The 22,665-nt window shown below is 37.7% G+C and overlaps 1 protein-coding gene across 4 annotated transcripts in view; it reads right to left on the bottom strand.

The window, feature by feature from the left end:
- The window catches only part of MIS18BP1 (MIS18 binding protein 1), a 62,239-nt gene extending 40,241 nt beyond the window's left edge, over nucleotides 1-21,998 (bottom strand). The window contains exons 1-7 of one of the 4 annotated variants that reach the window (XM_082383800.1): nucleotides 21,923-21,998; nucleotides 15,941-16,572; nucleotides 11,901-12,011; nucleotides 10,798-11,273; nucleotides 10,171-10,215; nucleotides 4,409-4,482; nucleotides 2,607-2,737 (exon numbers count right to left, since the gene is read on the bottom strand). In XM_082383800.1, coding sequence (XP_082239926.1) covers nucleotides 2,607-2,737; nucleotides 4,409-4,482; nucleotides 10,171-10,215; nucleotides 10,798-11,273; nucleotides 11,901-12,011; nucleotides 15,941-16,481 — 1,378 coding nt within the window. In that variant the 5' untranslated portion in view covers nucleotides 16,482-16,572; nucleotides 21,923-21,998. Of the gene's footprint in view, nucleotides 1-2,606; nucleotides 2,738-4,408; nucleotides 4,483-10,170; nucleotides 10,216-10,797; nucleotides 11,274-11,900; nucleotides 12,012-15,940; nucleotides 16,606-21,562; nucleotides 21,884-21,922 lie in introns of those variants that run through there. The other 3 variants (XM_082383801.1, XM_082383799.1, XM_082383802.1) reach the window with 3 other exon arrangements.
- Between the last annotated feature and the right edge of the window lie 667 nt (nucleotides 21,999-22,665).

The following is a 22,665-nucleotide window of genomic DNA, read 5'->3' as shown; positions in this document are numbered from 1 at the left end:
CATCAACGCATGTTATTTCTTTTCTTTTGGATAATAGCCATTCTCACAGGCATGAGGTGATATCACATTATGGTTTTGATTAGCATTTCCCTGATGATTAGTGATGTTAAGCATCTTTTCATATCTGTTGGCCGTCTGTATGTCTTTTTTGGAAAAATATTCTCTGCCCATTTTTTAATAGGGTTGTTTCTTTTTGTGATGTTGAGCTGTATGAGTTCTTTGTATACTTTGCGTATTAATCCCTTATCAGTAATATAGTTTGCAAATATCTCCTCCTATTCAGTAGGTTGCCTTATTTTGTTGACAGTTTCTTTTGCTATATGGAAGTTTTTTAGTTTGATGTAGTCCCATTTGTTTATTTTTTGCTTTTGTTGCCCTTGCCTGAGGAGACAGATCCAGAAAAATACTAAGGCATATGTCAACGAGTTTACTGCCTATGTTTTCTTCTAGGAGTTATATGGTTTCAGATCTGACATTTAAGTCTTTAATCCATTTTGGGTTTATTTTTGTACATGGTATGAGAAAGTAGTCTAGTTTGATTCATTTGCATGGAACTATCCAGTTTTCCCAGCATCATTTATTGAAGAGGCTGTCATTTCCCCATTATATTCTTACCTCCTTTGTCATAAATTAATTGACCAAATAAGCATGGGTTCATTTCTGGGGCCTCTAGCCTGTTTAGTTGATCTATGTGGCTGTTTTGGTGCCAGTATCATACTGTCTTGATTACTGTAGCTTAGTAGTATAGTTTGAAGTCAGGGAGTGTGGTGCCTCTAGCTTTGTTCTTTATGTATTTAGGTGTTCCTATGTTGGGTGCATATATATTTACAATTGTTATATCTTTTTTTTGGATTGCTCCCTTTACCATTAGGTAATGTCCTTTTTTGTGTTGTTACAATCTTTGTTTTGAATTCTGTTTTGTCTGATGTACGTATCGTTAACTTGGCTTTCTTTTCACTTCCATTTGCATGGAATACCTTTTTCCATCCCTTTACTTTCTATCTGCATGTATCTTTAGATCTGAAGTGAGTCTCTTGTAGGCAGCATATATATGGGTCTTATGTTTGTATCCATTCAGCCACTCTATGTCTTTTGATTGGGACCATTTAGTCCATTTGCACTTAAAGTGACATTTAAAGTAGTTACTGCCATTTTGTTAATTGTTTTCTGGTTGTGTTAGCAGTTTTTCTGGTTGTGTTTATAGTTTTTTGTTCCTTTCTTCTTTTGATGGCTATCTTTAGTGTTATATTTGGATTCCTTTCTCTTTTTTTGTGTATCTATTACAGATTTTTGGTTTGTGGTTACCATGAGGTTTATATATAGCATGTGTATATATATATATATTACATAGTATATATATGTATAATTATTTTAAGTTGATGATCTCTTAAATACAAATGCATTCTAACAAACCTGATTTCTTACTCAAAAGAGGGTTTTTTGGTTTTTTTCTTTTTTTTTTTGATAGGAGAAGGGAGAATTACTGGAGTAATATCCTTGAGTAAAAGAGGATAGGAGCTGAAGCATAAATAGGTGGACACAGACAGGAACATGGAAAGTTTGTCCACAATAAAAGCAGGTACAGCAAGTGAGCAAATGTGACAGAGAAGTTTTCTTTCTTTTTTTTTTTTTAGATTTATTTATTTTTATTTATTTATTTTTGGCTGCTTTGGGTCTTCATTTCTGCGCACGGGCTTTCTCTAGTTGCGGCGAGTGGGGGCTACTCTTCATTGTGGTGCGTGGGCTTCTCACTGTGGTGGCTTCTCTTGTTGCGGAGCACAGGCTCTAAGCGCGCGGGCTTCAGTAGTTGTGGCACGCAGGCTCAGTAGTTGTGGCTCGCGGGCTCTAGAGCGCAGGCTCAGTAGTTGTGGTGCACAAGCTTAGTTGCTCTGCAGCATGTGGGATCTTCCCGGACCAGGGCTCGAACCCGTGTCCCCTGCATTGGCAGGCGGATTCTTCACCACTGCGCCACCAGGGAAGCCCGAGAAGTTTTCTTTTGATTGTTCCTATTGCTCAAGTCCTCTTCTTGCTCCCCTACCCCCCGATGAGAGAGGGAGGTAGGAGATGTGTAAAAATATGAAATAGTTAACAAGGACGATGGGAGAGTGAATGGATTAGGGAGCTGTGGTAGGATACCAAGGGGCACTAAGTGACCACAACTTGTTGCTGGTAATCATAAATTTAAGGTGGACTACTCAGATGTGTTTTTCTTCAGTCACTTTAGCTGTGTACAAGGCATAGGCAGAAAATTAGATTGTATCAGGACTGGGGTTGTGCCGAGCAGGTTCAACAAAGAGAGGAATTGGGGAGCTAAATTATATTCTTATAATTTATTCTTACAATTCCTCACAAACAAGGAACATTTCACTTGAATGTTTTTTAAATCACTGGACTTAAACTGTCAATAAGAGTGATTAAACCAGAGGAAAGGATCAACATACATAACAGTTTTACATAATGTTGGCAATTTTATTTTTAATTTTTAGTTTTGATATATAATTTTAAAACACCTAGTAAAAAGCAAAAAAATGTATATCACTGTTAGATATATGGTTAATTGTTTCACTTAGTAAACTAATTCATCAATTAGTAATGACAGTTTTTACCTGCTTCTTTCATGGAAGTCCGGTCTATCATTCCTTTTAATATATAAATGTTGCCTGATAAAGTCCTAAGTTTGTTGTGCTTAATCCGTTCTATAATTGCATTACTGTGCCAATATATGTTAGTGATGTCTCTAGGAGAAAAAATAGCTTAGTTAAAACCAAAACATTCACATTTTACCAAGAGTCACAATGTACCTATATAAGTATGTAAATTTATAACAGAAAGTAATAAATTTGCCCTCCAGCTAGAATACTATTAATCTAATTACAAAACATTTGAGGGCCAAACATTGCAACAGAACTCAACCTCTTGGCTAATGTGATCCTCAGAGTACCAAGAAACTGTATTGTGGCCAACATACCCCTAGTATAAAATATATCATTAGCAAGAAAACAGAGCCTTCTCTATCTGGTGCTAACAACTGATGCTCAGCTTCCAAAGGATGATTTCCCTGTCCCGCTCCTCAGGGGCTATACTGTGTTAGCTTTCACACAGTTATATGGTTTGGATTATTCTAATCTTGTGTTTTTTCCCCTCACTATATAGCCAAATGTCTTTACCTTCCTCTTTAGAAAGTACCAAAAAGAGGTTCAAACTGCAGTATCAAATCACTGACCCACAAATCTACTCTTCATACTTCCTTACGTGAAACTAAGAATAAATATAAAATAGAAAAAACGAAGTATGAAGATGTATTAGATAAATGTTGAACATTCTTTGATTCATTAGATAACTAATAAGAAACATTCTAAATATAAATGTAATAAATAATAAAGTTAAGTTCTTTAGTTTGGTCAAATGGAATTAAATTCATACATTATACTTTAACACAATATTCTCGTCTTCTGTTCTTTCTATCTTTATTTATTTTATTTAACAAATATTTAAATAGTACTCTAAAAGTACTGTTCTCAAAGTCTTATAAATATTAACTCATTTAATCCTCAAAATAACCCAAAAGGTAGGTCATACTATTATTGTCATCATGCAAATGAAGAAAATGAGACTGAAAGAGGATAAGTAATTTGCCCAACTCATATAGCCAGTAAACAGCAGTAATGGGATTCCAACAAAGGCAATCAATGCTGCCTCTGGATATTAAGGAAATGGGTGCAAGGCAGGCAGAAATAAAGTGAGCAAGACAGATTCTATACACTTAACTTATAAACTTGCAGGTAAGTACCTTGAACAGTGATACACTGTATTGTTTTATTACAACCTTTTATTACAATTTTTTTTTAACTACTAAGAAAATTGGTTTTGAAGAATAGGAAATTGTGCTAATAGAGTAGCAGAACTAGGCAAAGCCCACTTACCAGATGATGCTTTCGCTTTAGGGAGAACCAGAAAGTGCCAATGATTACTTAATATGTAGCTGTATGGCAAAGTGTTATATATTTTGATTTCTTTTCTGGATCAGTAATTTATATCTGGTTGTCCCAATTTAGATGTGAGAATCTGGACTGAAATGCACGTAGTAAATATTAACTAATCATATATAATTAAGCAGATAATACCAGTTCACTTATTAGAACCTCTGAAAAAAATAAAGCACTGTGTATACAAATTTGAGCTGTCACTATTTTAAAAATAATTTGAGTTAACAGACAAAAGCAAGAAAGCTGGTTACAATCACAATGGTCATACTCATTTTACTTTACTGCCATCAGTCTGTAACCTCATTAGAAAGTGTTTATTTTGTACCAAGATGCAATTTGTCATGCATCTCCTTTTAAGCTCTTACACACAAGTATATCTTATCACAAATTTTATTAAAAGAATACTGAAAAGTTACACTTACATCAATTTTCCTTCTACACATATAGCAGTGTTATCATTGATGACTTTAATCATCCATTCCTGTAGCTGGACTACCTAATTAAGCATAAAATGAAGTATGTTATTTTTTGTATTACTTGTAGCATATGCATTACAAAATCAATTTACATTAAATTAAAAGAAAAAACTTATACGAGTAATCCAAATGAGTCCTTAGTGTTCAACTACGTAAGAATCACATTCTATTTTAAATAGCAATAGGGTAAAAACTTTTATATATAATTGAACAAAAGATGAATGGAGGACTTCCCTGGTGGCACAGTGGTTAAGTATCCACCTGCCAGTGTGGGGACATGGGTTCAAGCCTTGGTCCGGGAAGATCCCACATGCCACGGAGCAACTAAGCCACAACTACTGAGCCTGTGCTCTAGAGCCCGCGAGCCACAACTATTGAGCCTGCGTGTCACAACTACTGAAGGCCGCACACCTAGAGCCTGCGCTCCGCAACAAGAAGTCAGCCACTGCAATGAGAAGCCTGCGCACTGCAGCAAAAAGTAGCCCCTGCTCTCCACAAGTACAGAAAGCCCGTGCACAGCAACGAAGACCCAATGTAGCCAAAAACAAAATATAAATAAATTAATTAAAAAAAAAAAAAGATGAATGGAGAGAGACTGAACTGAGGTTGTAATGCAGTTTGCTCTACAATCCAGAATCAATTATACTTTAAATATTCTTATGTCAAATACCCTTAACCACTAGGGAAAAAAAAAAAACACCTAAAATCCTAAGGTATCCATTAAAATACCAAAACTCACAAAAGACCCAATAACTTGGAGAAAAAAACAGTTGTGTAATATACATTTCACCATCACTCTTACCCTTATATAATTAGAGCTTTTTTTTTTTTGCAAAGTTGATTTGGAGTTGCATTCAATTTCCTATAAAGGTGACTGCTAGTAATCTATATTTAGTATTCTATTCCAAAGCAAACATCTGAACAGCTCAGAGAATTCTTTATTTTAGGACAAGTAAAATCCTACATTACTATAAAGGCAGATTTCTGTGAACAACTGTGTTATGAAATTATTGCTTTTATTGTGTAACAATCTAATAATGAACTATTTCTGATGAGAAATACAACCATAAAAGTCATACTTTTAGTCACCATTTATTTTATATATAAAATTATAAACTTACATATAAAGACAAATTATTCTGTGGTAGTTTTATGCTGAGTCAGGAAACTAAAATGGAAGGGTATTCATTTAAAAAATTACAGGTAGGACCTGGGAAAGAGGCAATAAAATTTCTTTTTTTTTTTTTTTTCCTACTTCTGCATTTGGAACTATAAGATACACCAAAGAATCTATCAGATGGAGATGGTATTAACAATAAAAGCTAACAGTAGGCAGTGTTCCAAGCATCTAAGACACATTGACTCATGTTATTCTCATAACACTAGGAGGCAAGTACAATTATCTTAATTTCATAGATAAAGAAACTCGGTAAAGTCTAGTTCAATAACTTGCCCGTATCACACAGAGCTAGTTAGTAGCACAGATGGGTTACAAATCTAGGAATTTTGGCTCCACGATCCTGTATCATACTGCTTACATAAAATACCAAGGGACTTCCCTGGTGGTCCAGTGAGTAAGACTCTGTGCTCCCAGTGCAGGGGGCCCGGGTTCTATCCCTGGTTGGGGAACTAGATCCCGCATGCATGCTGCAACTAAGAGTCTGCATGCCGCAACTAAGAGTCTGCATGCCGCAACTAAGAAGTCCTCACGCAGCAACTAAAGATCCCACATGCTGCAACTAAGACCCTGTGCAGCCAAAATAAAACAAAAAACAAAACAAACTATGTTGTTAAAAAAAAAAAAAAGAAAAAATCGGAACTTCCCTGGTGTCGCAGCAGTTAAGAATCTGCCTGCCAATGCAGGGGACATGGGTTTGATCCCTTGTCCAGGAAGATCCCACATGCCGTGGAGCAATTAAGCCCGGACACCACGACTACTGAGTCTGCGCTCTAGAGCCCGAGAGCCACAACTACTGTAGCCCACATGCCTAGAGCCTGTGCTCCGCAACAAGAGAAGCCACCGCAATGAGAAGCCCGTGCACTGCAATGAAGAATAACCCCCGCTCGCTGCAACTAGAGAACTCCCGCGCACAGCAACAAAGACGCAATGCAGCCAAAAATAAATTAATTATTTAAGAAAAAAATCAAATATTCATTCATCAAACATCTGTTGAGCTCTACTATGCTCCAGGCATTGGTTGAGGCATGGGATTCATCCAGAAACAGAATAAAATGGCCACCCTCTTTAGAGCCAACATTCGTGTTGTATGTGTGGTGGTGGTGAGGGTTGGTGATGGGGTTGGAAGCAAGCAGATTGGTGGTGGTGGTGATATTCAAATAAATAATAAAATGTCAGGCAGTGATAATATTAAAAATAAGTATAAATGGAGGATTTTTTTTTTTAGACAGGATAGTCAGGGAAGGTCTTGGAACAGAGAACTGAATGAAGTAAGGGATGAGCCATATGGATATCTGGGAGTAATTCTTCCAGGCAGAGGGAACAAGTACAAAGGCCCTAAGTAGGCAGCAAGGAGGGCACAGTAGCTTGAAAAGAGTAAGCAAGAGAGATGAGATGAGGCTGGATATCTCCAGGATTGAATTATGTAGAGTCCTATAAGCTATGGTAAAGGTTTAGTGTTTTCTCTCTCTTTTTTTGGCTGCCACGCGGCATGTGGGATCTTAGTTCCCCAACCAGGGATCGAACCCGTGTGCCCCCCTATCCCCCACTCACATGCCAATGAAAGTGCTGTGGAGTCTTAACCACTGGACCACCAGGGAAGTCCCAGTGATTTCTCTTGAGGTGAGAAGTTACTAGAGGATTTTGAGCAGAGGAGTGACATGATTTAATATTCTATTAAGGGGCTGCTGGGTAGAAATTGGCCTATATATAAAGATTCTGGCCTCTATTTAGAAAACAGACTGAAGGGGAGAGAGGCAATAGTGGAAACAGGGAGACTATAAGGCTACTGTAGTAATCCAAGAGATTACTGTGCCTTGGACTAGGAGGTAGTGGTTGAGAAATAAGGAGTGGTCATATTCAGGACAGTAGAGACAATGGGATTTCTTCATGGTTTAGATGTGCAGTATGAGAGACAGACAGAGACAGAGAGACAGAGAAAGAGAGAGAGAGAAAAAAAAGCTCAAAATGAACCTAAAATTTTTACCTAAGTATTTGGTGAAATGGTATTACTATGTACCAATATGGGACACAATGTTAAATTTGAGATGCCTACTAGGTATCAATAGAGAAGCTGTACAGATAATTGCATATGTGAGTAGGGTTTACAAGAATGTTCTGGGCTGGAGATATATATTTGGGAGGTATCAGCAGAGAAATGGAATTTAAAGCTATGGCACTGCATAATAATAGTCTAGAGAGTATGTGTAGAGAGAATCAGTTCCTAGGACTGATTCTAGGGAATCCAATATTTACAGGTTGTTACAGGAGAAAGCAGCAAAGGGGAGTGAGAATGCCCAGTGAGGTAGCAGAAAATTAGGAGAGAGTTTCTAGAACCTAAGCAAAAAAGCAACACACCATTTTGAGAAGGATGTCCTGATTCACTGTGTTAACCTCCCCCATGAGTGACAGAATAAGGAATAAGAATAATCATTGGATTTAATGATATGGAAATCATTGGTGAACCTGAAAAAAAGCAATTTTCATGGAGTAGTGAATATGAACGTCCAAAGTGGAACTTGTTCAATAGGGATAGAGGTAAGAAGAAATGATCACTGTGAATACATATACCTCATTCAAGGTGTTTTGCTGTAACAAACAAAAAAAGGGGTGGTAGCTGGAGTGGGATATGGAGTAAAAGGAAGGTAGACTTTTTCTTCATATTTTTTAAAAAACGCAGGTCATGTTTCAGGTTGTTTATATACTAATGGGAATGATGCAGAAGAGAGGAAAAAATTGAGGGGATAATTAGAAGGACAAAGTCCTTTAGGTGGTAGGAGGAAATGAACTGGCCTTGAAAAGGAACACAAACTGTTCATCCATTTTAACAGAAGGAAACACAGAATGTGTGGATACAGCAGCAAACAGACTGATAGATTTGGTGATGGGAATATGAGGTTCTCAACGAACTGAGAATGAGGAGGAAAGAGAAGGTTTGGAGGTTTTAAGAGATAATAAGAGTGGCATACTCCTCTAGGAAAGTCAGAGTGTGGGGTGGACTGACAAGTGAAATCTAGCAGGACTGATGGGCAATACTGAGAGCCCATTTAAGGTTTGTTGTCAAATTTAAAATGAGACTAGTCAACATCGTTGTGCATTTTGTTCCAGTCATCTTCTACTTCTCAGGTACAGGTATGTAGCAAAAAAAAAAAAGAGTAAAATTTAACCAGGGTTACAATTTTGCCAGAGGAAGACAGAAGGAAAAGCAATAAACAGAACTGAGAGTTTAGTCAAGGGAATGATTATAATGATGGACCATGGACTCTATGCAAGGTAAGAGAAATGAGGACAGAAAAGATTTGATGAACTGAAGGCTGTCTTAGTGGGGTGGAGTATTGATGGTGGGGATGGGGGAGAAGTACTAGAGGTAGAATGATCTGAGCACACAGGATTTAATAGTGAGAGTGGGATGCTTCAAAGTGAGAAGCTGGTGCATGGACTGGCAAAGACAAGGGATGGGTATGACTAGAGTTGAGGGTATTGGTAGGGAGACGATCTCTGAAAATCAAGAATTCAAGGAGGTTGGATAGATTATCTACATGGATATTGATGTCACAAGAGTTGATGACAGAAAGAGTAGCAGAGGAAAAAGTAACAGGTGTCCAACACTTCAACAGGATGCAAGCTCATGACTAGGAGGTTGAACTATAGATGACTACAAAAGGACAGAGGGAGTGGTAAAGCCTTATGGCACATGCTTCAAAAGTTAGGGAGGGGGAAGGAGTGGTTTTAGAGAGAATGAGGAACAAGAGGAACGCACATTATATCATCTCTAGGTCCAACAGAATATGGGATACGGGAGAAAAAAGAGCCACCATTTAAGAGAAACAGTCATAATTTTAGTTAGAGCAAAGTTAAGAAATGTTCATAGAAGATTGAGAATATAACATTTTGCTAATGCTGTAACTCGAGTTCAAGAGAGCAATGTAATGTTGGGAGAGTTAGAGATGAGTGAGAGACTGGGTCAGACTAAGGCATGTACGGAACTGTATAGAGATAAGAGACCTGGGAGGCTTGGACTTTGTGTAGTAGCTGAGGTAAACAGTACTATAGAGATGATGGAATTAATACTGTAGGGTCTCTTAGAAGAGATGTCTTTAAATCTTTTACTTAACCCACCTCATATTTTTAAGACAACATCTAAAACTTTTCCTTGTAAGTCTAATGCAATTTCCAATAAATACACTGAGATACAAAACTGTAACTGTTATATAGCTCTTTAAAATTTAGACAGGGACTTCCCTGGTGGCACAGTGGTTAAGAATCCGCCTGCCAATGCAAGGGACACAGGTTAGAGCCCTGGTGTGGGAAGATCCCACATGCTGCGGGGCAACTAAGCCTGTGCGCCACAACTACTGAGCCTGTGTTCTAGAGCCCACGAGCCACAACTACTGAGCCTGTGTGCCACAACTACTGAAGCCTGCGCGCCACAACTACTGAAGCCTGCATGCCTACAGCCCATGCTCTGCAACAAGAGAAGCCACCACAATGAGAAGCACGTGCACCGCAAAGAAGAGTAGCCCCCGCTCACCGCAACTAAAGAAAGCCCTCGCACAGCAATGAAGACCCAACGTAGCTGAAAATAAATAAATAAAATAAAAAAATAAATTTTAAAAATTTAGACAGAATTCAAATATCATCTCAGTCTGATACCTACAATCATCCTTTTAAAAATAAAGGCTCAAACCTTTACCAATTGGAAAGTTTACATTGTATCTTTCTCCTTGAACTTGTATTTCTATTACACTTCCTTCAGAGAACTTATCCTAATGTAACATAGTTTGATGGTCTAAAGTCTTTCATTGATCCCTCTGTATTACAACAGAAAAACTTCTCAAATCTTCAGATGCTGTAACTCTTCTTTTAATTGCTCTGTTAATAGAAGCCCAAGAATCAGGAAAAAAAAAACTTAAGAAGAATACCTCACTGTTCATCCCCAAAGGGAGTTGAAGACTGTACTAGTAATAGAGCAAAGTAAGAGTTAATGCCTAGGTCTTACTTTTAATCCTCTGCTCTTTTCACTAGGCCACACTGCCTCTACACTAAATAATAACAAAACCCCAAAATGAAGATACTGTTAATGAGAAAGCAAAAGAGCTCATGCTCTTGAAGAATGGGGGTAAAAACAAATACACATTTGCCTTAAAAGTTTTCCTACCTTATTTTTTTTAACTCCATTTGTAATAGTTTGGCATGTACTTGGAGAAAGCTTCCAGGCATTGCTTTTTGATCTCTGAGGTATTCCTATATGAAATCTTGGAGTTGCAAGCACAATTTTACATGTATCATTCATGGAACCTGGAAGATCAGTCTCTCTGGGCATTGTTTTCTCATTTCCTTCCTTAATTTCCTGTTCTGAAGTGCCTTCTGTTGTAATCTTACTATCATCAGAAACCATTAATTGACTGCCATTTTTAAAAGGAACACAGAGAGTCTCAATGGTGGTATTTTGGGATTTTTCACAGGTAGAATCAGTGCCTTCTAAAACAAACGTGTCCTTTTTGGACTTAGTGGTTGCAACTGTATTCTCCTTTGAGTGAAGAACTTGTCTAGCCAACTGAGCTCTAGTTAATGCCTTGTTTGAGACTCCTGCAGCTGAATCATTTTCATGTTCTTGGTTCAGAATTGGAAGCTCTGCAAAAAATACAAAACCAAACAAAATTTATAGAAGGATAATATGAAATTAAAAGAGAGCAACAGAACAATTGAAAACTTTTAATATTTTTTCCTTTTTAAAACTGAAGTATAATTGACTTAACTATTAGTTTCAGGGTATATAACATAAGGATTCAGTATTTTTACACATTACAAATAACGTAATACATAGGATCACCACAATAACTAGTTACCATCTGTCACCATGCAAAGTTATTAATATGATTGGCCACATTCCCTATGCTGTACCATGAAATCCCCACGACTTATTTATTGTATAACTGGAAGTCTGTATTACTGATCTCCCTCATCTATTTCACTCATTTCCCCCTCCCCAGGCAACTACCAGTTTGTTCTGTGTATCTATAGGTCTGTTTCTGTTTCGTTATGTTTGTTCATTTGTTTGGTAAAACTGTTTATATTAAAAAGTCTTCAGGTTAGAAATGTTCCACCCTCCTGCCCAGTCTGAGTGCTGCTGGCTTTTACAACTCAATCTTTTATCCATAGTCAATGCCTGTTGCCTACACAGGGGAAATAATTATCTAGAACATTTAGCCATACATTGAAATAACAAACTAAAAACAAACAAAACAAAAAGTGCTTTACCATAAGTTAAATTGCATAGAGGTGCCTTCTTTTCCTGCTGATATTGAATCTTTTGCTTGACTGACAGGAAAGTATTATTTGATGATTCTGAAGGAACTTCTTGGACTGAGGCTGCGTTTTTTTGTTTTTTTGTTTTTTAAAGAAAGAAGTTGAGTTGTATTAGTCACTGAGAAGAAAAAAATGCCTTTAAAAAAATCTTGGAATAGACTTAGGTTCAGTAATGATCCGACCAATAGTGTATACTTATGGAATATATGACAGTTACATTAAGTTTTTTCCCTTTATTATTGTCTCATGCCTTCAACAGATTCTCTATACCTACATTATGCTGAGAAAGAATTTTTTTAAAACTTCTCCACATTACTTGCCAACTCTAGACAAAAGTATACTACTGAACTTAGAAGCCTAGACATCTGGAATAACATTCTGTTTCTACCACAAATCAGTGTTAAGGTTATATATGAAGTGCCATCCAGCCTTGAAAATTCTGATTTTGCTTCTGGTTGCTGGAAATTTCTAAAATGTGGAAGAACAGTTGAAAAGTTGTAACTTATACTTTAAAAATCAAAATGTTGAGATTCAGTAGCAGACTAAACCATAATTTATACTTCTTTGACATCTCTTTAGCAGGTCTTCAAAGGCACAAACCTGGTAGGCTTATCAACTAGACAAATAGGAACTAATAGTATTACTCAACATTTTATTCTGCTTTACATCCTAGATGGTTAGTTTTGTTTCTTGAATACAGAAATGAATTTCTTTCACACAAAAAGGGGAAGGTAATCAATTTAATTTGTACCAGAGAAGGAAAAACTGAATTATTTTATATGTTTAATTTTAAATATTATACTTGAAAAAATTGGTAGTGATTGTACTTTAATAAGTATGCCGCTTTGGCCTTAGAAACCTTAATATAAAGATTCTATTATAATGATGTGTCATAAAAGAAGGGTAAGTTTCTATTTCTTTAATTCATTCTACTAGAAATGACAAGGCAATGTAGTAAAGATGAGTAGGTAATTCAATCAAATATAACATGCTATACAGAATTTGAGCCATTTATTTGAGAGTCCAAGGATCCATGCAGAGACTCTCCAAAAGATCTCTGAAATTATATACGAAATCTGTGTTTGTATATATGTGCATTTTCTGGGGAAAGATTCATCAGATTCTCAAAGTAGTCAGTTACTTCTTCTCTCTAATTCCACTTTACATATAAAACATGCTTTAATATACATTATTTCATTTGCTTCTCCCTTTTCTCCTAGACTGTATGAGATTATTTTGTATACTTCCCCACCTCTATCTTAAACTTCCTTAGAAAACTCTGCTTTTTGTGTCAAAATATATAACTGTCTTTGAAATGCAACAATATACCCACAATCTATTGTGTAGTAGTTAAGAGCACGGGCTTTCTGATAGATACCTGTATTTAATTCTCAGCCCATCACTTACTACCTGTGAGACACAGAGTAGATGTGACATATTTAAAAGCTCCATCTCCTAGACTATTAAATGAGCATATAACCATAGTGTTTGCTGAAAGAATCAAAAGAAATAATGCATGTAAAGTATCTTTATCAATTATTGCAACTCATTAAAATCTCAATTTCAAGTGTCCCAATTTCTGATTACCTTATATCTTTCCAGATCATTCTCTCAAATTCACTGACTATCCCAACAAGACCTACACTTCTTCACCTCCTTCAGGTCTTCTTTTCTCTGTCTAACCAACTTAAATTTCATGGCCAATTGTGACCACCCCCTTGCACACACACCCCAACTCCTTTGTCCTTTTTTCACATCATCCTACAGGCACACCTTGGAAATATTGTGGGTTGAGTTCCAGACCACTGCAATAAAGTGAGTATCACAATAAAGTGAGTCATGTGAATTTTATTTCCCAATGCATATAAAAGTTATATTTATATTATATTGTAGTCTATTAAGAGTGCAACAGTCTTATGTCTAGGAAAAAATGTACATACCTTAATTTAAAAAATTATTGCTAAAAAGGCAATTTTTATTTTTATAGCAACTTTACTGTTAAAAAATGGTAACCATTATCTGACAACACAGGATTGCCTCAAACCTTCAATTTATAAAAACCGCAATATCTGTGAAGAGCAATAAAGTGAACTGCAATAAAACGAGAATGCCTGTATTTGGCAAAATTACAGTCCTGATAAAATCCAACCCCATTCCTATTCCCCACCAGCACCTATGCAGCTAGAGGAAAACTCACAACCATACTGATTGGTCTTATTTAAATTCATGCCCACAAATCTCAAGTAAGTCCTTAACATTGCCCAGGAAATCAGGCCTAGGCCATTTACTCTTTTGCTCTCCTACACTATTCAAACCTCCTCAAACTTCAATACCTGCTACCTATTCTCGCTCTCAACTGATGACTTGACTTCCTGTTTCAGATTATTTCTTAAGTCACATAACACTGCCTACCTTCTTGTTTGATGTTCTGTTTATGTTCCTAACGAAGGCCAAACATCCACTTTTAGATTCTATTCCCTCTCAACTACTCAAGAATATCATACTACAAATCTCAGTTTTTCCTTCCCTAGTGGATCATTCCCAACAGCACACCAAGATGATGTTATTTCACCAATCATTAAAAACAACAAGATCTTCTTAAACCATATTTCCCGTATTTCTCTGCTCCCCTCAAAAAGACCTGTCTATGTTCACCATCATCAATTTCTCTCCTTACACTCTCTCTTCAACCCTCTTGAATCACGTTTTTGCTACTATCACTCCACCAAAACTGCCCACATCAGTCATCAATGATTTCCACGTTGCTAATCCAATAGTCAAATCTCAGCCTTCATCTTTCTTGACTGATTAGCAGCATTAGACACAGCTAATGACAACTTCCTCAAAAGCATTTTGTTTTCTTGGGTTTTTCTTCTTCCTCATCTTCTCAGTGGCCTTCAGTACTTCCTACTCTTTCTTCTAACTTCTAAATTTCAGGGTGCCCCAGGACTCATCCTTGAATGTTTTTTCTGTGTACACTTACTCCCTGATGATCCCATCTAATCTCATAGCTTTAAATACCATTTAGGTGCTAATGACTCACAAATGTATTTTTCACACCTGGACCACTTCCTTAAATTCCAACTAATTTTTTTCAAAAGCCTAATTCACAACTACACTTCAATTTTTAACAGACATATCAAAATTGACATGACAAAAAACATAATTGCTGAGCCCCCAACCCCACTCCACCTCTGTCTGCCCCACCTCAGTTAAATCGTTCCAGTTGCTCGAGCAAAAAAAAACAAAACCAAACAAACAAATCACCCTATACCTCTTATATTCCACATCCAATCTCTAAGCTAATGCTATTGGCTCTTCCTTCAAAACATATCTGGAATTCAGCCACTCCTTGTTATCTTCACTGCTACCACCTGACCAAGCCAACACCATCTCTCAACTGAATTACTTCATTAACTATTTCAAATTTAAAAATGTAAGTCAGGTCGTGTCATTCCTCTGCTCAAAACTCTCCAGTGGCTCCTTAATTTGTTCACAATAAAAGCCCAAACTCTAACACCCACCTATAAGGCCCTGCATTATCTGACCCTCTATTTATCCGCTCCTTCCCAGCTCTGTCTGCTCACTCCATGATAATCTCAAAGCTAGTCCAGATGCTTCTATTTCAGGGCATTTGTACCAGCTGAAGGATCATCCTTCCCCATTCAGTCCCCAAGATATCTGTATCTAGTGCCTCCTTCAATTTTTGGCTCAAATGCCACCTTATTGAAACATTGACCACCCCACTGAAAATTACAACCTCCTCCAACTCTCCCCATCATGCTTACTCTTTTTCTTTCCAGAACATTTTTCTTCTATTATACCCTAAAAAATACTTATTTGGTGATCTGTCTCCCAGCAACTGAATGTAAGCTAGCTTCACGAGGGCAGAGATTTCTGTTCATTTTGTTCACTGCTGTATCCCGCCCGAGTGCCTAAAACAGTATCAGACACAATAAACACTTTTTAAACCAACACATAATAAAACTAACCTCTTAGTGAACTGTCTTCTGGCTGGAATGATTTGTTGTTTTCCTTTTCTTCACAGAGGTAGGTATGCTGTAATACTCCTTCCTCAGCTCCGTTAGGAGTGAAAATTTTATTACTTTCATTTTTTGGTGGTTCCAACAAACTGTTTCTTGATGCTTGTTCTTGCTTGTTACGTAGTACTTTTTCTTTCATTCTTTGAAATATTTTTCCTGGTGATTCATAGCTTGCTTTATTTTTTAATCCATCCTTGTTAGGCTTTATAACACTGATATCAAGAGAACTGTTAGAGGCGGTAGCCTCTGCTAGCATGGTAGATTGAAATATATTTTTATTATTAAAAACTGTTACTTCTAGGAACTGACTCTTTTTATGGTCATTCCATTTTAAAGAGGACTTCTGATATTTCGCCAAATCTTTTACAGGAGTAAGTGTGCCTGAAGGAATGTTGTCAAAAAAGACTGCATGCATGGGCATGTTTCTCCTCTGAGAAGATGTCTCTGAAGACAAGTGAATTCCTGGACGTTTCAAAGGTGTTGCAATCATCTTGATAAACAGTAGCAACAAATTTCCTCTAACAGAATATTCACTTAAACACAATTTTCAGGATAGACCTTCAGCAGGGGGCCAGAAGAACCTGTAGTTCAATGTGAAATCAACCTTTACCATGCTTTGGTACAGAAAAAGTTAAGTTTATTTGCTTTCCATAACAACATTATACTAATTAAAAGGTTTAATCGGTTCATAACAACACTGGATAATCTATAGCTCACAAATCAGACTAAGATTTTATATTTTTGTTAAAGCCTCATTTTACTATTTTTCAATGATAAACAGTTTGGCTTTTAAATTTACTTCTCTACGAAAAAGCAGCTTTCACCAAGGCTTCTACTTAATCGCTCTAGGGGCTGAATTTTGAATATGTTTTTGAAATTTATTTGAACCTCAAGTCCTGGAAGTTCCAATCTAATATTTGCATCAAAAAACATTAACTGACATTTACATATGGCACTACATTAAGTTATAAAAGATTAAATTTCACCAATATGGTTTTTCCTTTTAGGCACTTAAATTTTAAGGCAGCAGCTACAATGATATATCCTAATGAAGGCTAAAAATCCATTCAATTTTTAAGTTAAATAATCTCCAATCCTGATTTTGTTATGCTGCAGAACATTTTAATTATGAGGTTTCAGTTTAAAAAAAAACCCTCAAATCAAAAGTAAATTATATTCATTCTAATTTTCTAAACATTTACTGCTACTTAGAATTTTTAGAGGAAATCATGTATTTGGGCATACATGGTCTTAGACTTGTTTTAGCTTGCTTCTTACATATAAATTTTATTTCCCACACCTAGCAATTAAGATTCTAGGTGATGAACCATACAGTTACATTCTGTAATACCTGGTAAATTAACAAAATATTTCAACCTGAGGAGCTCGGAACTTGAAAATCTAGATTTATAGCATCTCTGATCACTGAATTTATAAATATTCCAACCAGTCTTTGACATCATATAAACATAAAAAGCCTATTTAAGAAAATACAAATGCAATCAGACCAAAGACATCAAGTATCTTTATCTACAGTAACTTCTGTGAGAAACAAATATGCAAGTTAAAAATTCATATACGAATTACCATTTTATCCGATAGTTTATAAGAGAAAAAAAGGAAATATTCCTTGATAACAAGAGCTGACAAAAAAGGGTTATCCTGGGAATGACACAAAAACCACTGAATTCAGCAAATATGTATTAATGTATATATTTATGCATTTGGCAATGTGCTAGTGACAGGAACGCTGTGCTGAGAGTTGTAATACTCACTAGCCATTCTCTTTAAGCTCTCAAAACAAAAATGAATAAACTGGGACAATTGCATGGAAAGAAGGCAAAGTATGTGCAGGTTTACACAATCTCAATTCCTTAGAACCTAATGAAATGCTCAGCAGGAAGTATAAACTGCAAATAAACTAACAGAACTAAGAACAGGCCCAATCTGTAGCACAACAGTCCTCCCCCCACCCCGCTTCTCCCAGGGGGGGATACATTATAAGACCCCCAGTGGATGCCTGAACCTGTGGATAGTGCCAAACCCTATATATACACTATGTTTTTTCCTTTACGTACATACGTATGATGAAGTTTAATTTGTAAATTAGGCACAGTAAAGAATAAAATAAAACAATTATAACAATATACTGTAATAGGGACTTCCCTGGCTGTCCTGTGGTTAAGACTCCGCACTTCCAATGCGGCAGGGCGCGGGGTCGATCTTGGTTGGGGAGCTAGGATCCCACAGGCCACGCGGCACAGTAAAAATAAATAAAAAATAATAAAAAGTAATAAAAGTTATGTGAATGTCATCTCTCTCACTCAAAATATCAAAGGCACAAATTTAATGCCTTTCCAACTTAACTAAGCATTTATCATGCATTGTGGCTGTAAACTTTTGCAGTTTGGGGTGCAATAGCAAAACCTGCATGCATTTCTTTTTCCTTCTTCACAATTTTACAAATAGAAGATTCGGTTTTAACCCAGACCTTAACAACCTCAGCATACGATTTTTTTTCCTAATTAAGTCAGGAGCTTTCAACTTTTCACTTAAAGGAAGAACGTTACAGCTTCTCTTTGGCATATCCAAATTGCCAGCACCACTACTCTTGTGCTTTGGGGCAATTATTAAGTAAAATTAGGATTACTTGAACACAAGCACTATGATACCTCGATAGTCCATCTGATAACCGAGAGGGCTGCTAAGTGACTAATGAGTAGGATATGCTGGACATAGGGATGATTAACATCCCTTGCGGGACAGTGTGAGATTTCATCATGATACTAAGAAAAGCATGCAATTTAAAACTTATGAATTGTTTATTTTTGGAATTTTTCATTTAATATACTCAGACTGCAGTTGACTGAAGGTAACTGAAACTGTGGGCCGAGGAAAGTGAAACTGCGGGTAATGGGGGTGGGGGGTGGGGACTACTGTACACACACAGAACTGTTTTCATCTAAAGGCAGATAATTACAATCACAGTGAAAGTCTCCAAGAACCAGCACACAACTCCTCTTTCATGTTGCCCAACTTCTTCCTTCTCAATTCAAACATGTAGTAGGATTGAGAGGTGTGTAGTCAAGATTCTGAAAATCCTCAAATTCCACTCACCCTCCCCAAAAGATGCAGGAAGTTCCTCTTTAAATAAGAAAGAGAAGCACCTCTTTCTTATTTATGTGATAAAGAGCAACTCAATAGAGGCGAAAAGAGTTGCCAATAGTTGCCAGGTTTCAGTGTGGTTGGTGGAAAAGAGAAGGATATAGAGAAAAAAAAATCACCTAGGATCTTCTCTGACCATAGAGGCTTTGCAGAATAGATAAAGAAAAACAAAAAGCCACTGGGTAGAGGCCACTCAATAAACACCTGAAGCTCCATTCTCTTCCTAGTTAACAGAAAAGCAAAACAAAGAAAATAAATCATGATGCTCAGACTCCAGGACTGAAGAAGAGAAGGTGAATTCTAAAATGGTATGCTTGTGCCTTCATTAACTGCTTAAAACTATTGGAAAATCTAATTATTCTGAAAACTGACAAATGCTGATGTACTAGGGAAAAAATGGCTATTTATTCAAAATAAATACTCAGGCGTGGGAAAACCATTATATAAAAAAGCTAGGGCTTCCCTGGTGGCGCAGTGGTTGGGAATCTGCCTGCCAATGCAGGGGACACGGGTTCGAGCCCTGGTCCGGGAGGATCCCACATGCCACGGAGCAACTGGGCCCGTGAGCCACAATTACTGAGCCTGCGCGTCTGGAGCGTGTGCTCTGCAACAAGAGAGTCCGCGACAGTGAGAGGCCCGCGCACCGCGATGAAGAGTGGCCCCCGCTTGCCGCAACTAGAGAAAGCCCTCGCACAGAGACGAAGATCCAACACAGCCAAAAATAAATTAATTAATAAAAAAAAAAAGTACATTTAAAAAAAAAAAAAGCTAGCTATGAGCATTTATAGTATGTAAAAGGCAGGCTAAACAACTGTTATCATGGATATGATACTGAAAGTAACTTTTACTCTTCTTCCTAAGAAGACATGAAAAGTTCTAGGAATTTACTGTTGTGGTAATATTAATAATAATTATAATGGAATGGATCAAAACTCCCAAGGCACACTAACCAAAACTGGGAGATAGAATTGGGAAAAAAATGAGAGGAACAGTAAATTAACTGGCAAATTATACATTTGGGGGAAAAACACTGAGGGCCAATATAGATAACATTCAAAGAAACCAAATGAATCAATTTAAAGAAATGATCAACACAAAAAATGGCCAAAGGACATTTATGGCAATTAATGGAATACAAAAGGCCAATAAATGAGTCAAAATGACACTCCATTTTACTAATAAATGAAGAGATGCAAATTAAAACAGTGAGACTTCTTATGCTTATCAGATTGGTAAAGATTAATTTCAAAATATAGGTGTGCATGCCATTGGTCAAGAAATTATACTTAAAATTCTTTTTCTTATAGAAACATCTACATAAGAATGCAAATATATATGTGGTAATAATAGTCAACATCTACTGCATATACATCAGATACTACTTAACCTTACAGCAATTCTTAAGAGTTAAATACTGTCATTATTCCCATTTTGAAAATGAGGAAACTAAGGCATTGAGTGGTTAAATAACCAGTCCAAGGTCCCACTTACAATGATTAAGAGCAGGACCTCCGTCTATCTGATTTCAAAGCCCAAGTTCTTAAACAGGCCCTATACAAGGATGTTCACTGAAGTACTGAGCTAATTAGAAACAATCTAGATGTCTACCAAGAGAGGACAAAATTCTACTGTTCACTGAAGTACCGGGCTAACTAGAAACAACCTAGATGTCTATCAATATGGGACAAAATTCTGCTACATCCATACAACTGAATTCTATGTATTCAATAAAAGGATATACACACACACGCATATACTGACATAGAAAGTAGCTAGGATACACTAAATTTAAAAAGCAGCGGAACAGGACGTACAATTGAATTTCTGTAAAAAAAAAAAAAAGTCAAAAATAAACAAACACATCCAGGAGCATAAGCATAGGGGAAAAAAACTGTGAGTATACCAAATTGTAAACAGCGTTTATCTTTGAAGAGCAGTGTTTATCTTTGATGAAGGGGCTTCCCACTACCTAAATAATTTTACTTACATCTGAAAATATTTGCAACTAATATGTAATTTATCAGAAGAAGAAGCTGGATGGATCAATTGTTTCTTTAGCTCTGTGGATGCTGGGTTCCAAGGTGAAGAATTGGGCAGTGACGCACACAATTCTCCTACTTGGTAATCTTCTAAAAAAAAAAAATTTTTTTTCTAGAAGTGATTTTAGACGAAAAGCCCGGAGCGCTCACCATCGAAACGAATCTGAAGGAAAGTAGTCTACTCTCTTGATAACTACAGTAGACACGCAACAAATACACACCGAATGAATGAGTAGTTGTTATACCACAGCCAAAGCCAGAAATGTACAAAAGTCCGCGAGAGCCCGGAATGCTGAAGTGCTGAGACTCGCGGCGCCAGAAAGGACCAGAGGCAGGAGGCGAGGGAAGAGGGGCGGGGTGGCCGTACCTTGGGTGAAGGGCCTGGCATGGCGAGACGGCTGCAGTCTGGGCTCGGCTTCGTGCTGGAGCGGGGGACCTGGGCGCCCCAAGACTCGCGCCTCTGGCCCAAGTCGGCCCCAGCTCGCAGCGGCCTAGCCCCAGGTGACGCTCACTTTCTCGGTGAGGTTCCCTAACACCTGAACAGCTTGGGAATTCAAATTTGAAGAGCCCGCCCTCCCAGCCAGCCCGGGATTGGCGCGCCCAGGAACTGCGTCACCGTGCGTCTCACTGGGACTCGAAAACTGGGGGCGGTCCTCGCTCCGCGTGAGCAATGTTATTTCCATAAAAACTGGGCAACCCCAAGCTGCCGCGGGTACTGGGCACGCACCTATAGTCGTCCTCGGACTTCGTTTCTTCTTCAGAGGTGCGCCAGCCCCACGTTCCGCCGCTCCTCCCGAAATGCTCTGAGGCAGGAAGGCCTACGTCAGACGTCGCCTGCGCGCCCCCGCGCTACTGCAGTTAAAGAAGTTTGGCCCTTCCCGGCTGCCCTCCTGCTCTATGTGTGAAGGCTAACAGTTTTTGGTTAGCGGTTCCTTCCTAGTGTGAGGAAATAGCTTGCTGAATACGTTTGAGAGAGCTTTTAGTTTTCTCAGACCGTCAGATATTTGAGGCCGAGAAGGAACGTTTTGTTCTTAGGGGATAATGGACTGAATGCAAAGTTATACTTGCAATGGGATGTTTAGTTTGAGCTATTCCCCCAGGAAGTGTGATTTTTTTTTTTTTTTTTTAAACCTGATCATCTCGAATACTACTCTGGGTTGCGATGCAGTTCGTGACAGTCGCGTTTAGACTTATCCCTGCCTTAGGCTACTCCCAGTGATGCTCTGCTCTGACTAACCACCGCGAAGTACTGTGTATCCTTCGCCTCAGCGCCCCGGCACGACGCGGTTGCTGGCTGGAAGCATTGTGTAGGATGCCTTGTTTCAGTCTTGGCGGAGGAGGAGCCAGAGGAGTAACTAGTGTTTTCAGCCTTAAATCCCTTTCAGCTCCAATCCTGCATCTTCAGTTCATGGACTCCGCCCCCCTCCCCCACCAAGTCAGCATTTAGGACAGGAGAGTTTATTTTTTGCC

The sequence above is a fragment of the Balaenoptera borealis genome (assembly GCF_965194805.1).
Source record: "Balaenoptera borealis genome assembly, chromosome: 3".
NCBI classification, from domain to species: Eukaryota; Metazoa; Chordata; class Mammalia; order Artiodactyla; family Balaenopteridae; genus Balaenoptera; species Balaenoptera borealis.
Note: the sequence above shows the minus strand (reverse complement) of the source record. Positions and strands in the feature narration are given on the sequence as shown.